The sequence below is a fragment of the Myotis brandtii genome, unplaced genomic scaffold, assembly GCF_000412655.1.
Source record: "Myotis brandtii unplaced genomic scaffold, ASM41265v1 scaffold59, whole genome shotgun sequence".
Lineage (NCBI taxonomy): Eukaryota > Metazoa > Chordata > Mammalia > Chiroptera > Vespertilionidae > Myotis > Myotis brandtii.
The window spans coordinates 3,725,770-3,743,469 of record NW_005370223.1 but is presented as its reverse complement, the minus strand read 5'-3'; the positions used below and the strand labels follow the sequence as shown (position 1 = coordinate 3,743,469).

At 35.0% G+C, this 17,700-nt stretch overlaps 1 protein-coding gene across 16 annotated transcripts in view; it reads right to left on the bottom strand.

Annotated features, from left to right (window-relative positions):
* The window catches only part of VPS13B (vacuolar protein sorting 13 homolog B (yeast)), a 631,834-nt gene that overhangs the window by 578,076 nt on the left and 36,058 nt on the right, over window positions 1–17,700 (bottom strand). For all 16 annotated transcript variants that reach the window (XR_001364589.1, XR_001364591.1, XM_014550216.1 and 13 more), the window contains exons 8-13: window positions 12,726–12,821; window positions 12,156–12,278; window positions 11,553–11,690; window positions 10,537–10,624; window positions 6,518–6,709; window positions 2,968–3,137 (exon numbers count right to left, since the gene is read on the bottom strand). Coding sequence is in view for 14 of the 16 variants with exons in the window: in XM_014550216.1 (XP_014405702.1) it covers window positions 2,968–3,137; window positions 6,518–6,709; window positions 10,537–10,624; window positions 11,553–11,690; window positions 12,156–12,278; window positions 12,726–12,821 (807 nt within the window). In the remaining 2 variants the exon portion in view is untranslated. The remainder of the gene's footprint in view (window positions 1–2,967; window positions 3,138–6,517; window positions 6,710–10,536; window positions 10,625–11,552; window positions 11,691–12,155; window positions 12,279–12,725; window positions 12,822–17,700) is intronic.

Genomic DNA, 17,700 nt, shown 5'->3' with positions numbered 1-17,700 from the left:
CAATAAAGACAAATTTTAAAAAAATAACAAAACCTTGTACATATTTTAAGTATGTCCCATATTTCAAAAAATATATATCTATTGCAAAATTATCAATGCACCTCTAAACTAAAGCTTTTTATTTTTTCAATCAACTGTAATAGTGCCACTATGTGCCTCAGTACATTTCCAAAGCATAATCATTCCAAAAAAATTTACTAGATATCCCAGAGCCAGGCATCTTTCATCTTCTTTCCTTCTATTCATATTTAGATAACTAAGGGACTAAGTGGACTACTTCAGACAGTTTCAAAAATACTTTTAATAAGCAAGTTTGCAGAACAGAAAAATGTCTGATCCGTATCATATCTATTAATAATACACATACTAAAGGCTCATAAAGTCCTAAGAATCTCAAGATAGGCTTAGTATTTTCAGTGTTTCAAAGTTCAGAACTTTTCTAAGCTTCAAAATAAATGCATGTAAGTTTCCAGGTGTTCAGAATATCAACTCTGATTGACAAACAATCCCTTATCTTAGAACTTACCCTCTTATAATGCCATCCCTGCTGTTCTCAAAAAGGAACACTCTGACCTTATACCCAGAGACACATTAAAAAATGTGGGAAGAGCAGTTTCACTGTTTTGTTTTGTCTGTCTTTCACTGGGAAGCAGTACTAGCATTTAGAAGCCCCTAACGATGGTAAATGCTACTTAATACTCCTCTAGTTCAAAAAATCAATAGTGCAATTATTGAGAACCACTGTAACTAAAATTAACTAAATTGAGTTTACAATCCTGAAATTTTGACTATTAATCATAATTTTTAAACCACCATCTATCAAGCAATTACTTTATTTTTAAGTGAGTTTATTTTGAATTACCAAGATATAACATACAGTAGAGCACACAAATCTTAAGTGTAGCGCTCAACAATTTTTTACAACTGACATTTCAAGTACCTTAGAAAGCTCTCTTTTGTTCCTTCTCAGGCAATATTGAACCCTATCCAGAGGTAACTAATATTCTCACTTCAATCATCATAGATTAGTTTTGCCTGTTTTTGACCTTCATATAAATAGAATCATAGAATATATACTCATGTCTGCCTGCTTTCATTCAACATAACATTGGTAAGAATTATCTGTTTTTCATTCCTTGAGTTGACACTTTTATCATTATGAAGAGGTTCTCTTTATTTATAATTCTTCTTGTCTTGGCTCCAAATTTGCTGATATTAAATTAGCCATACTATCTTTCCTTTGATTAGCATTTAAATAGCATATCTTTGTCCATCCTTTTACTTCTAACTTGTGTCATAATTTTCAGTTCTAGAACTTCATTTGGTTCTTTTTTTTATGGTCTGGGGTTTCTTTTGAACTTATTCATTATAGTTACTTTAAAGTTCATGCTTAATATTGACATATTTTAATTTTCTCCATTGAAATTTTCCTCAGGTTATCTCTTTACCTAGCAACACAATAACTAATTATGAGTAGCCAACTGAGAGCAAAATGAAACTACTGCATCATAGTCAATTCCATGCCATACTTCCAAAAGTTCTTATTTAAAGTTAGGATATTTTTTATTTCTATAATCATCATCAGTATGTAGACATCAAAAGAAATATAAGCAAAAAATAATAACTTAAATATATCAGATACCTTATATGCATGTGGCAAACTCAGAAAGCAAGACATTGTATACTGACCTAAACAAATATTAAACATTTAATAAGTCCTCATCCTATATAATAAAGAGCTGATATGCTAATCAGACTGGACGGTAGAACGGCCTTCTGGAAGACCATTGGGCGGGGGGCAGGGCCACGGGGTCATGAGGCAGCCGGGGCTGAGAAGGCCTACGCTTGCACGAATTTCGTGCATCGGGCCTCTAGTTAACAATAACAGTAGTGCCGAAGCCGGTTTGGTTCAGTGGATGGAGCGTCGGCCTGCGGACTGAAGGGTCCCAGGTTCGATTCCGGTCAAGGGCATGTGCCTGGGTTGCGGGCACATCCCCGGTAGGGGATGTGCAGGAGGCGGCTGATCGATGTTTCTCTCTCATCGATGTTTCTGACTCTCTATCCCTCTCCCTTCCTCTCTGTGGAAAGTCAATAAAATATATTTAAAAAAAAAAAAACAGTAACAGTAGTAATCACTGGGTTTCTAATATGCACAAAATGGTTTACATGTATTATCTCATTGAATATTCAAAATAATTCTAGAAATTAGGTACTAGAGAGGAACTGCTCTGTGCCAGCACCCTGACAGTTTTTCACAAATCCATGTAGACCACACAGGCGAGGCTCAACTTTGGCAGAGCTAAGCCTTGGTAGAACATCCTGTGATAGCTCTCAGAACAAGAGATTAGTGGTTTTGTAAGGAGCTGCTAAAAGACCATTTCTCACTCACCTCATCTTGAGAGAGGCTACTATGAAACATTTTCTCATCAGCCTCATTCAGGCGAGATAAGGGACTTTTCCACCTACCCATCCTAAGAGTATACCTGTAGGCTATAATACCGCTTAGCTGCAGTATAGAATTGAACCCTATGAACAGGGTACCCTGCCAGTATGTTAGATGTCAGTGGCCCTCTGGTTTCAGGATTATCCTCCTGAAGGGAATGCAAGCTGACACCATTATGAGTTGCTTTTGCTGTCTCTGTAAGTAATAAACCATTTAATATCTGTACTTGTTGCTTCTTTACTGGCTAAATCTGTCAGCCCACTTGAAAAATACAGCTAGGATATGGTCTGACTTCTAGACTCATGCCCTCCAAGATTTCCTTATATAGCCTTAGCTTAAGGTTATTGTATTTAAATATAGAAAAGTTACTCTCTAAGAAAAAGCAATCATAGTTACATTGATTCAACTTTATAATGGATAATTACATATGCAAATATTCTTTTACTTAATCGCCTTCCTCTTATAATATCACAGAGCCAACAAATATGGATATGGAAAAACGGATAGTAAATCACAAAATATACCTTTTCTCCCATAATGACAGGTAGCAAATGATCCAGCAAATTGAATTCAGCCATAAAAATTGTGCAGGTACATTTGAGGAGAGTAATACTTGTATGTCGAGTAGGAATATACTCCTCCAAAGATGCCACTTCTTCCAAACTCAGTATTGTTTCATTTTCATCTTTAATATCTAAAATGAAACAAAAATTTCAATTAAAAATTAATTTTTAAATGATTGATTTTCTTAAATTACTGAAAAATTCATTGGCTTCCCGAACTTTAAGGTCAAATTCTATTTCTCAACAATAAAGCAGTTGTTAAATAATGTTTCTTTAAATCAGTATGAATTAAATTACTCTAGAATATAAATGCCTTTGCTACATAAAATTTTATATTTTTATTTTTAAATGTTTTTAATATTTTAAAGAAATTCCCAATCTCTTTTGTCAAAGGAATAACAGCTTCTATTCATGAAAACACCATTAAGATAATGTAAAAGCCAGCCAGACAGGGAGAAAATATATCCCATAGATAGACAGATACATAGATAGACATAAATATCTACATAAAGGACTTGTACCTACATCATATTCAAAATAAAAAAAAATGTAAACCCCCTAAAAATCAATAATAATAAACAAACAATTCAATAGAAATATGGCCAAAAAAAGCCTTGAATAAGCAAAAGACAACATATCCAAATGGCCAAAAATCCTATCAAAAGCTAGTTACTATCATTAGGCATCAGATAACTGCAAATAAAGTCACAATGTGATAGAACTACAGATCCATTACAAAAAATTAATACAATAGAGAGCTGGTTCTTTGAAATAATTAATTAAATTGACAAATACCTGGCTGGCCTGACTAAGGAAAAAAGAGAAAAGATCCACATAAATAAAATCAGAAATGAAAAAGAAGTTACCACACAGACTGTCAAACCACCTCAGAAGGAAGGAGGGGGGGCGGATCAACCAAAGGACTGACATGCATGCATATAAGCATAACCAATGGACACAGACACTAGGTGGGTGAGGGCATGTGCTGGTGGGTGGAAGTGCCGGGGAGAGGTCAATGGGGGGAAAGGAGACATATGGAATACTTTAAACCAGCGGTTGCCAACCAGTGGTCCATGAGGTCCGAAAGTTTGGCACCCACTGCTAAACAATAAAGAATTAAAGAAAAAAAAAATCAAGCACACAGCCGATCCATGATTCTCTCTCATTATGGATGTTTCTCTCTCTTCCTCTCCCTTCCTCTCTGAAATCAATAGAAGTATTTTTTTTTAAAGAAATTAGTACATATGTTTAACAAAAGGCATGTACTAGAATGTTTTTGGCATCAGTATCATAATAACTGAAAACTAACCGAATACTAATAGTAAAATGGATAAATAAGTTATAATATAATCACACAATGGGATACTATCCTGTAATGAGAATAAATCTCATGTACATAATGTCAGCTAAAGCCAGAGACAAAAGAGTACATACTGTGTAATTCCATTTACATGAATTCTAAAATAAACAAAGCAAAACCTATGATGTTAGAAGTAAGGAGAGCGGTTACCCTGGGGTGAGAGTAGTAATCAGAAGAGGGCACGAAGAGACTTCTGGAGTGCTGGTAAGCATCCATATCTTGAACATTTACACAAATGTGGTTAAGTTTGCGAAATTCACAGAACTATACCCTTAGGTTTTATGTGCTTTCCAATATGTGTATTACACTTCAACAAACAGCTACCAAAAAGTGGAGAACTGCTAACTACTTGAGATTTAATGCCTGTGCACCAGTACAAATGTCGTAAATATTCAGGGTTTGGCAAAAGTAGGTTTACAATTGTTCACATGGAAAAAGACATGCAGGTTATTATCACAGTAAAATTTCCATATATTCACAACTGGAAACCTACTTTTGCTCACTGCTGTATGTATATACAGGCAGCTCTCGCTTTATACAATTCTGATATGCACGAATTTGTTTAAAAATGCCAGTTCCCAAAAGCACAGTACAAATACTGTATCAGTTACCACAGTATAATAACTGTAACTAACTGCATAAAGTATAAACTTCACTGCTAGTTGTTCAGCCCATAAATCAATTTCATAAATAAGAGATGAGCATCATGATCAGTGACCAATCATGTCAATTCTTTCCAAGTTTGTCAGGTTTGGTTACTAGTTACTGGTATCTGTTAATATTTAGCTCATGCATGGATAGCAAAGCATGTGGTTGTACTGCTTCTTTGATTACTAGTGATAAATCTGCATGACATTTTACAAAAATTAATAACTGAAACAGGGAACTGGCAGTCAAAGATGAAAGTGCAGCAACCAAACAAAAACCGATAATGTTGGAAATTGAAATTTTAATTGAACATAACTGGTGTTACAGAATAGCTGACCATGGAAATATCGATACTGCATGCTCGGAGAGACTAGATATGCAGCTAAGGGAGTTTAGTATAATTTAGGATAACAGCAAATATGCTGTGATAAAAATAAAATTTTAAAAATGTCAACAAAAACAGGAGCTTATTTCTCTTTCACAGAACAATCTGAGTCTCAAGGGTCAGAGCAGACATGGTGCTTCCACACTACGAAGACTCAGGCTCTATCTTACTGCTCTGTCACACGCAGCATGCAGCTTTCACTCAGGGTCTAAGATGACAGCTACAGCGCCTGTCATTAAAATTGCTTTCCTGCCAGGAGGGGCCAGTGGGAAAGGAAAGCATGCTCTTTACCTTTAAAATCCTGGCCTAAGAATTCATATGAAGTTCTGCACCAACCTCAGTAGCCAGAATCTAGCCATATGACTACACTTGGGGTATGTAATCTTTATTTCTATCAATAAAATTTCTATCATAGAAATTTATTTTACTATAAAATAACAGGAGAATGGATATTGAGAAGACAATTTAACTATCTATCACAATAATTAATTTAATTATAGACAAAGAGAAATGAAAAATCAGTGGTGTTAATTAAATTTCCTTTGGTCAATAAGTGGGAGTCAGAATTCAAACCACAGTCTGACCCCATACGCTGAGTTCTTTACTGTCCCTTACACTCTCATTGTGCTATTACATCCTACTCTATAGTACTTTATTATATAAAGTACTATATATTTTATGAAACTGATAACCACATCTTCATGCCATGTAGCAAAACTTCATTGTACAACAAATTCTTTTTTACCAGTAAGATCTAAGTTTTCCTGAATACTAAGTATGTATGTTTAGAGCACATCTTCGTGTCTGCTCTTTAGAATCCACCAGCGTAGAAAAATGGTCACATTTCAAGAGTATTCACTGGAAAGAGTACCAAAAAGGTGTGACATTAAAATATCGACAAATACTGGCAAATAAGTACTTATTCAAATAGCTCCCTAATCTTAACCTCTCCCATAACTTCTATATACAAGTTTATTTTTTAAATTAACAACAAAATACATGAAAGTCAGATAGGCAAAATTTACTAAAAAGGGTAAGTTAGCAAAACATTAAAAAAATAGATTATATAATCATTCAAATCAATTGGCAAGAGATTCAAAATTAAGACAAAAACAAACCTGGTTTTAGCCCACTATACGGTTCATATTCGTGTTCCAAGGCACAAACAATCATTTTCAAAATTCTATGTACTGCACTGCTATCCAAGCGAAAATCAAGAGGACCTATAACAAGGCTTTTGGTAGACTTCTCCTGAACTATTCCCAAATCTTCACTTTTTCCTAAAGAAAAGTCTTGTTGGTTTGCAGAACCTAAAAGAAGCCAAATTTTATATTAATATTTTTGGCATCAAACATACCAAGTATACATTTTAATATTACTCTTCTCTCATCTTTTTAGCTTATAGCTTAATGCCTTAAAACCAATTCTCCATCAGTTGCATACACAGAACTTTGCTGATCTATAATTTTCTCTATGCAGATGAGAAGATACTATCACCAAAAAACAACCAATTCAAAATAAATTATTCCTGTTATCTATTTCTGTTATAAAAAGTGCTACAAAATTTAAAGTCATTCTTAGAAATTTATTCTTTCAAATCTAATTGCTTATATCCAATAATTCTATACACAATGCCATTATGTTGAGTGGGAAAAGGGGCTGGAAGAAGTTGCATTTTACCACTATTTTAATCTAAGAATTTCACTGAAAATTAGACTGTTTAAAATTACATGATCACAGGATACCTTGACAGTTCTATAATGACCATAAAAGTGAACAATAGGTAGCAATTGCTTTGAAATCTTTCCAGAATAAATTATCATGGTCGTGCTCCATGATGCAGAATCCAAGTTCCTCAGTCCCTTATCTACCTATATACTGAAGAGAAGATAGAAAATGGGGAGAAGCAATAGGCAATAAGGTGGTTATAAGGATAATGATAATTAACTTTGGACATATTCAGTTTTGAGATATTTTTGAGACAAAGTGAAAATCTCAAGTATGCACTGGATATTTAATTGTAAACCTTAAAGAAGGAAAAATATGTAAAGTATATGATTGTCTAACCACTCAGCTGTATACCAGAAACCAATACAAAATAAAATTGAGAGGGGGGGAAAAAGAAGTTTGGACTAAAAATACAATATGGGCATCATCAAAATATACTTAAATCCATGGGAAAGAATGAGATTACTTCAGAGAGAGTTTAGGAAAAGAAGTGGTATGCTGGCCTTGTGGAAAGAGCTTGGAAGCGTTTCTTCCTCTTGGAATTTTTTAAATAGTTTGAGAGGATAGTTGTTAGTTCTCCTTTGAGTATTGGTAAAACTCCCTCCTTATGATGATGCTTCAAGATCAAATCCTCTGTGAAATCTTCAACCGACAGACAAAAGTAGTCACTTACATGGATCTTAGTTCTCTGTATACACTGTTATTCTTAATATTATTTACTAGAGGCATGGTGCACGGATTCGTGCACCAGTGGGATCCCTCGGCCTGGCCTGCGCCCTCTCGCAATGCAAGACCCCTCAGGGGATGTCAGAGGCCCGGTGCACGAATTCGGCCCAATCCCCACAGGCCAGGCCGAGGGACCCCACTGGTGCACAAATCCATGCACCGTGCCTCTAGTATGCATATAAGATGTTTGGTTAATCTCTTCCCACCCTCCCCCTGCCCCCTCCCCTCTGAAATTCATCAGTTTGTTCCATGTTTCCATGCCTGTGCGTTGAGCGCCTGACCCAGGTGGTCAGAGCGCATCATAGCTACTGGTCAAATGGTTGAATGGTCACTTAGGCTTTTACATATATACATTACTAGTGCCCTGGTGCACGGATTCGTGCACATTGAAAGAAAATTAATTAGAAGGTGGCTGGTAGGGCGGGACTGGGCAAGACAGGCTGGACACACCGAGGAGTCAACCTCTTGTGGTCCCTCCCCGGCCAGCCATAACCTGGGGCGGCACCACAGTTCAAAGGGTGTCTGAGGAGTGAGCAGGGTCCCTCCCGCAGGTAGGGTGCCTCGGCCTGGCCTGTGGGGATCGGGCCGAAACCGGCTCTTTGACATGCCCCAAAGGGTCCTAGATTGCGAGAGGGTGGTTCTCGGGTGACGCACCCTGGAATCGGGCTCCCTTTTCTCTGGTTCCGGGATGCATCACCAAGAACTGCCGCTGCCAAGTCACTGCAACTTGACAGCTCCTGCGCTGAACATCTGCCCCCTGGCAGTCAGTGCGCGTCATAGCTACCGGGCAGATGGTCAGATGGTCGCTTAGCCTTTTATATATATAAATAATCACTTATTTAAGTGCATAGTTAAAAACTACCTACTGGCTTCTTGAGAAATGTTTTGGTCTTCTTCGCATTCACCATATCTAACTTATCACCTAATAAATAGAAATCATTTTCTTAAATATGAAGAGTTAATCAAAAACATGGTGAATCTATTTTCACTAAGTTTTCAAAATGAAAAAAGATTGGAATAATAAGCACAACACTCATATTACTGATGTACACACAAACATAAAATGGTTAAATTTTCAAAAACGTCTTATTGCTAGCATAATCAAATTAGAATAAGAATAAAAAAACAAATCCCCGCCAGTGTGGCTCAGTGAATTGAGAACTGTCCCATGCACCAGGAGGCTGCTGGTTCGATTCCTCGTCAGAGCATATGCCTGGATTCCAGGCTCAATACCCACTGGAGGGGTCTGCAGGAGGTAGTTGATGAATGTTTCTCTCTCATCAATGTTTCTCTCTCCCCCTCTCCCTCTCTCAAAAATAAATAAAAACATATTTTAAAAATAAATATCGTCCTATATAATAAAAGGCTAATATGCAAATCAACCAAACAGCGGAACAACCGGTCGCTATGATGTGCGCTGACCACCAGGGGGCAGACGCTCAATGCAGGAGCTGCCCCCTGGTGGTCAGTGCGTTCCCACAGGGGAGCACTGCTCAGCCACAAGCCGGGCTCACAGCTGGCGAGTGCAGAGGCAGTGGCAGGAGCCTCTCCCGCCTTGCAGCAGCACTAAGGATGTCCCACTGCTGGGATGTCCCACTGTTGTTTAACCCTTTGAGTGCCAACCAATATCCTAGGAACTATGCTAAAATTGCCAAGGCATTTTTGCTGATTTCACAGCAGTTTAGGAAAAAAACTATGAATTGCAAGTAAATGAAGTTACATATTCAAAAACTTAAGGAAACCTTTACTACATTGACATATTTAGCAATATCATCATCACTAATAAAGCAGACTTAGAACTGGATGCCATTTCGAAGCTTTGATAGCGCTCTCAGCACTTTTGGCGAAAGACAGGAGGAGCGCGATAGCGCTCCCCGGCACTCCAGCGGTTAAGCAGAGAGTGGGCTTAAGCCATTAGTCACACATCCCCTGAGGGCTCCCAGACTGTGAGAGGGCGCAGGCCAGGCTAAGGGGAACTCCCAGGCCCCGAGTGCATGAATTTCATGCACCGGGCCTCTAGTAAAGTAATAAAAATAGCTTTATAAAAAAAGCCCAAAAAAGGATAAAATACATAATAAAACACTACATGTCCACAGTTTCTAGAAGATTTTATTCTGACGTTTCTGCTTCAAATAACAAACTTTTTTAAAAAGATCTATATAACCTTCAAAATGTAATTAATACAGAAAAGGAAATATTTACTACTTTTGATAACTTAATGTAATATAAAATTTAATGCATTAAAATTTTAATATTTGATACATAACTAATTCTAGCTGATTATACAAATTCTTTTCCTTTCTTTTTATTTCATTTTATTTTTGCCATCACTATCTCCTCTTCCACCTCCACCCACCCCGCTCCCCTCAACACCCCACAATCACTACACTGTTGTCCATGTCCATGAATTTCAATCAGCTTCACAAAAGAGATTAAAAATGTCAAGAATCTAAGAAAATTAACATGGCATTAAAATTCAACCATTCCCCAGCCGGGGGAAGGTCAATGGGGAAAAAAAGGAGACATATGTACTACTATTTCTAATACTTTAAACAATAAAATAAAATTTAAAAAAAATTCAACCATTCCCCAAAGTAACAGAAAGTAAATCTAATGTCACAGAGGACCAATTGGTTCTGATGAAGCTGGGGGAAAAGCAAACATAAAAAAAAGAAAACAGTACCTTTGCCACTGCTGTTCTCCATTGTATATAGGTAATCCATGTAGAAAGCCCCAAACCTTTGCATTCCAGCTACCTCAGTATATGTCTCCTGACAACAAAGCAAACAGAAAACATGTATAGAAGAGACTTCTGAGTTTAAAATCTGGTAAGTCAAGAATCAGACACATATCCCTACAAAGAAAGTGTATCAACTGAAAGGAGTACCAAAACAACAAAAAAGCAGAGGTTATCCGAAGAATTCACTTCTAAGTAAGGTAATGCTACCTCTATTACAAACCACACTATAGTTCTACTAGACATTTTGAACACTCTATCAATTATGTCTGGTTAATGAATACCTATAATGGAGGATAGTACACTCTTGACCTGTAATACTATCAAAAACTATTTAATAATGTACACTCTCAAATAGTTCCATCCTTAAATATTTCAGTATACTTATTTGAAACAGTTTAAACACTAAAGATATTCTAAGATATTTAAAAGCATGTTAATTATGCAGGTCTAAATTAAACTCTTTATTTTCAACAATAAAAGTAAATCTGTAGTGAAAAGGGTTAAATGTAAATTACCTATTCTATTACACTAATCTTCAGACTTTTTGGATTTTTAAATTTATTCCATAAAAATACATTAATATAATCTTATATGAAAAAGTCAAATAATACTAAGACATATACATAGCAATACATGAAATGCTTCATCTCTTCCCATTAATTCTACAACCCAAAAGTAATTGAAATTAAAAGAGATACTTCTATGTTTCCTCCATGACTATTTTAACAGTAGGGAGTGGATAAACTAACTGTGGCTGCATACCACAGAAAAGTAGAGACCTTATGAACTCCTCAAACTTCTCAGGCTATAGAAACTGGATGAAAACATTCTAAATGTCTCAGTAAACAAACAGCCTTAAGAATATATTAGATGAGAAGAAAGATAACAATAATAAATAGTCATATAAGATGCCCACCCAAACACAGCCTAGAACTTGACTCAAATATATATTCTCTGACCTTATGATGAGTTGCATCCAAGATAAATTCTGCACGAGTACCATTATTTTCTGGGCTTCGGTAATCAAACAGTGAATTTGTAAGGTATGTCAAGCCTTTCATACTCAAATTTTCACCACAAATGAAGAAACAGGCTTCCTGAATATAAATGCAAAAATTTTTAACAGGAGGAAAAATCATTAGACCATTTAAGAAAATGAAACCTTGGTTTTATAACACCCATTCAGTAGTCAGTAGAAATCACTACAACTTGAAGTCCTGTAAAAAGACAAGAATGCTGTCTCTATTTTCACTGCCTATTTTGGCAAAGAACATTTTAACAAACCAAAAAGGAACTCCAAGTAGCTGCTATAAACAAGAAAGAAGTAACATTTATGAATTGGAAAGTATTTGGAGCTACTGTCCAGGTGTTAAGTGCTACCAACTTTCTAAATTCCCCTGAGCTCTATAATTTCTTACAGGGAAAACAGTTAAAGTTCCTCTCTCAAGCCAAAGATATATGCAGTCTAACAGACTTTTTGGTATGGTTAAACACTTCAATAAGCACTTCATTATCCCTGCATTCCATCCAAAAAAAGCAGGAAAGGGAAGATTTTGACTTACAGTTTCACTCCTATTCATATTCTCTTCAAAATCTTTAACACCCATAATTCCTTTAAGGCACATGGCTCTGCAACCTACAAAACCAATCTGGCAATCAAAGAAAGACTCTCCCATCATAAGGGCCTATAAGAGGAAAGGAAATAGAACTAAGAACTTGAATTTCATAAAAATGTTACAGGTTTTCCTAAATTTCTAAATCAGTTGAAACATCTTTAGAACAGAGCCTTTTCAAATTTATTCTCCTCAGACCATAAATCCTATGAAAGTAAGAAACGTCTTACTTGTCCCTGTATCCTCAAATGACTGGCACTTCATGAACACTAATGCACACATACATATGAGCACACACAAGTTAAATGAAAAAAATAAATTAATGTTGCAATTACAGTAAAACCTTCGTTAAAAAGATTATTTCAACTAATTCTACTAACCACTAGAACAGAAATACAAAACTATAAATATATTTTAAACATACCAATTGTGATTAAAACATATATTCATTCAATACTAACTTTAAGAACTGTCAAAAGATTTTAAAAATACATGTTAAATGTTGAAAGATTACCTTACCTCAATTGTGGTTCCTTCTTGTTCCCAACACAATACTTCTTTAGATGTTACTTTTTGAGGGCTATAATAACTACTTTCAGCTTGCATTTCAGTGAGCTAAGAAATAATATAAGAATGTTAAGTCAAATTAGTATTAAATGGCAATAAACTGTCATTATTATGATGGATTGATGGAAACAAGGCCAATTTTAAGATTTGGGAAATTTAATTATTAAGCAGGAAAACAAGTGCAACAAAAACAGCTCTAACAGATTATCCATGGCAAAAAGGTTGAATATGCTAGTCTAAGCTCAGATAGATAAATATAAGGTGGTATAGGTATTTAAATTAACTCCTTTTTCTTAACAATCTTGCTTTAAAAGGTGAAAGCTGTGCACCTATAACAGTTCCATAGTTATAAAATGGTTCATATATAAGATTTCTCCCCATTTGTAACCAAAAAGAAAGCTGTGAGAAAACACAAATAGAGTCAACAAAACTCTAGTTCTATGAAAGAAACAGGTTCATAGGTGTTTATTTTCAAAATATGTGTCTCACAGTATGTCTGACTCATTCAATCATGCAACAAATAACTAGATAACAAGTACGAATCTAGATGCTGACAAAAGAAAAAATAATATTCTTGTTCCCCTGAAGCTTACAACACATTATTTGTATGTATCCAAAAATTAGATAAATTATTTTAAAAGGTAGTTTTCTAAATGCAATGTGGTATCCTGGTTGGGATCATGTACCAGAAAAAGGACATTATGAAATTCAATTAAAGTCTGGAATTCAACAGTAATGCACTAATATTGGCATCCTGGGTTTGACAGATGTATGTACTGTGAAAAGTAAAGAGGCTAACAATATGGGAACTGTGTAAGAAGTATATGTGAACTTTCTGTACTATCTCTGAAACTTTTCTGTATATCTAAAACTATTCCAAAATAAAAATTTTAAAGGGTATTCTGCCCATGTTTGCTAATGATTCAGTGCCCCTTATTCTTGTGAAATGGATATAAATTCTTTAACCTTAAATATAAAGTCAACATAAAAAAGAGAAAAACATGTTTAACTTAGTCAAATAGAATTTATTGAACCAGAAAGTTTATCATTTTAAGTATGATCTTTTTATACTGAGAATCAACTAATTATTCTCACTTTTTATAACAAAAATATTTTTATATAATATAAGCCTTCGTTTCTTAGATGCTTCCCAGAACTGGTACACACACATGTTGCTGTTTTCAAGTGCAATTCCATAATCTAAAATGCATAAGTAAAACTGAATATTTTAAGCTTAATCACCTTTCAGCTGTCTGCAATTATTGTACAGAACAAGCAATTAATTGATTAAAAGGACTCAAACATTACAAGAACAATTTTCAACATTATTTTTTAAATGCTACATTTAATTTGGCATGATTTTTGTTGGATTGATATCAACTGTTCAGAATGCTAATGTAGAAACATGACCTTGTTTTCTGATCGAAATATGAACCACAAATTAATTCCATACATTCTTCAAATCCAAGTTGAACAATGAATTCTAACATTTTCCTCTAATGTTGATAAATATCAACATATTTCCCTTAGAAAAACCTTACAGAGACATAAATGTTGCAAATTTTTCAAAAAATATATTAACTAATGACAAACATTGCCCCAAAAGTCTATTAAAAGTTTTATATATAAATGCCTATTGACTCAGTTTAATACAATTCTTTCTCATCCATGAAGTTAACAGAAATATACCAAAATAATTTCACATTTAAAATAGGCAAAAATTACCAGCAATCCTTGACATCCTTCAGCAACTTAGATTAAAAATAACTTCCTGCCTGGCATCAACAATGGTTGAGCATCAACCTGTGAATCAGGAGGTCAGGCTTTGATTACCTGTCAGGACACATACCCAGGTTGCAGGCTCAATCCCCAGTCTGGGGTGTGCAGGAGGCAGCCAATCAATGATTCTCTCTCATCATTACGTTTCTATCTCTTTCTCCCTCTCCTCTCCCTCCCCCTCTGAAAACAATAAAAAATAGTGTTGTTTTTTTAAAAAGAATTCCTAATTTGAATCATGTAAAACTGGCAATATATCTAATAGTTGACAACAGATGGCTTTTAATTACATTTAAAGATTTTATTGTTTTATCATTTTAATATTGCAGACTGATCCATATTCCTTTAGTTTAGTCAAAGGTAAATCAGTGAATTCTGAAGGATGGGGAATATGGTTAATGGTATTGTTTTGGGGCCAGATGTATTTTTGGGGTGTCAGGGGAACCACTCTATGAAGTGAATGGTTGTCTGGTCATTGTGCTGTACGTCTGAAGATAGGGCATAATGGTATTGAATGTAAACTGTGATTGAAAAAACATTTTTTTTTTAAGAAAAGTATAGGATGGACAATGTAATGAAAAGAGAAGTAGGCGAGATAAACTCAAATAACAAAATTAAAATCAATAATGGAGACAATAACAAAAAAAGGTAAATCAATGAATTTCAATTAAAATTTATGATAAAATAAAAATTTAATTTTAAGTAATAAATAATTCAAAAATAATAAATGACGGTGCTAAAATAGTACAACTAATGAGTGCATTTTTATCATGTTCATGCAAACTTTATTAGCAAAATAAATCTTTTAAACCAATCAAATCATGACTAAAATTTTTGTTGCAACTTATTCTCTGTATTTTTCAGCTTTTGTCATTTTAGAAAATACTAAATGATTTTAATTACAAAAGTCTTTAAAGACTATTAAAGACTATTACTTTAAAATAGTTTAATTTACCATCTGCTATAGTTATAATTTGTTTAGTTGTACTACTGATTGGAAAAAAATTATTTCAAGCAGTTAACAAACAATTCAAGCTAAATTAAAAATACCGTGAAACCAAAAACTTGATATTTTTCCACTGCTATATTTCAAGTATATAACTAGTTGCCTGGAATACTACTTTACTCCCTCAGAAAAATGCTTCCATGGAGAAAAAAAAAAAGAAAAAAAACACACAAAGACAAATAAAATTGGAGAAAAAACAATATCTAAAAGAGGATTCCAAAAATTTTAGAAGATAGAAAGCAAATGAGATGGCTGATGATGAATGGATGGGTAGATGATGGATGGCTGTATTAATTCAACAGATATTTATTTGTTGAATATCTACCAGGCAACTTCCAAGAATTAGAGATACAACTAACCTTAAAAATTACCACTTAATGAGTGTGGTGTACCGTCAAAAAAGAATATCCATGATTCTCTGAAAAGGCTAGTATCCCTCCATCCATTGATGGGCATTTTTGTGTTGTTTCAACTTTTTGGCCACTTTGTTTATATGGACATGTATGTACATCTATTTGTTTCATACCGTTTTCAATTCTTTTGAGGATATAAGTAGGATTAAAATTGTTGGGTCATATAATAATTCTACGTTTAACTTATTGAGGAACCGTCAAACTGTTTTCCACAGCGACTGCACCATTTTGCATTCCCACCAATCTTCCCATTTGTTTTTAACCAACTCCAACTGAGATTCCACCAGTGTCAAGTCACTGCTCTGGTCAAGATTACCAAGCATTTCCACAATGCCAAATCCAATGATCTATTCTCACAAATGACCTACTCCTCCTTCCACTTCAAAACATTTATGGCACTTAGCTTCCAGACAAACACTCTAGTAGCTTTTGCCTCCATTGCTAGTACTTACTTTCAGTTTCCCTCAGAATTTCTTCCTCGTCTTTCCAAATATTTAACATCACAGTGCCTCAGAGCTTGGTCCTAGAATCTCTCCTTATTTCTATCTACACTGATTCCAGTCTTAATAAAATCCTGATTTTAAAATCTTACATTTATACTCAGACTAAACCTCTAATCTGAAAGCGATTCATAAATCCAACCAGATAGTTCTACTTGAATATACAGTGGCCATCTTAATCTTGCCCAAAACAAAACTCCTGATATTTCTCTCAGACTTCATCCTCTCACAATCCTCCTCATCTCAGAAAATCAGAACTAAACTCTTCTAGTTGCTCAGGAGCCATCCTTGGTTTGTCTTTATTTCCTTTATGTCTCACAATAAAATGTACCAGGAAGTCCTGTCCTCTGGACCTTCAAACATCCAAATCCAGTTACTTTCACCACCTCCACTTGCTACCACCCTAGCCCAAGCCATTTTATCTTTTGCTTCAAAATTCCAATCCTCTCTGTCTGCTTTTGTTCCCATATAATCAGAGTGATGCAGTTTAAAACATAACTCAGATCACTCTATAACTACTATGCTAAAAATTGTCCAAAAACTTCCTATCTCACTCAGGATTAATGACAGATCCCTAAAATGACCTACAAAATATTATAAATTATGGACCTCTCCCAATCCCATTACCTCTCAGACCTGATTTTGTACTACTTTCACATTAGCTCACTTTGCTGGGGACTTTTTGCTGTTCCTTGAACTATTGGAGTAGTATTTACATTTGCTATTCTCAGAATATTCATTCCCAAGGATCTACAAAGCTCCCTCTTTCACAGGTCTTTTAAATATCCCTTCCTTTAAGAACTTCCCTGATCACTCAATTTTAATTTGCAAATCGCCTCACACCTAGTGGAAGCATCTGCTATTCCTCTTCTCTCTTTATTTTTCCTACATAATCCGTATCATGAATGACCATACTATATATCTTCATTTATTTATTTATTTATAACAATTCAAGTTTTAAGAAGCGTGATCTGTTCACTATGGTATAGAGTCTAGAGTCAAAACAGTGCCTGGCACATAGATGGTGTTAATATATTTTTGTCAAATGAATTAGATACTGTTCAAGAATATTACATGTATAGTAATCTACACTAATAAAAGAGAAACATGGTAATTAGCGTACGACCGCTACCCTTTTCATTGGCTAATCAGTGAGTATATGCAAATTAACTGTCAGCCAAGATGGCGGCCGGCAGCCAGGCACTGAAGCGAGCACAAGGCTTGCTTGCTGC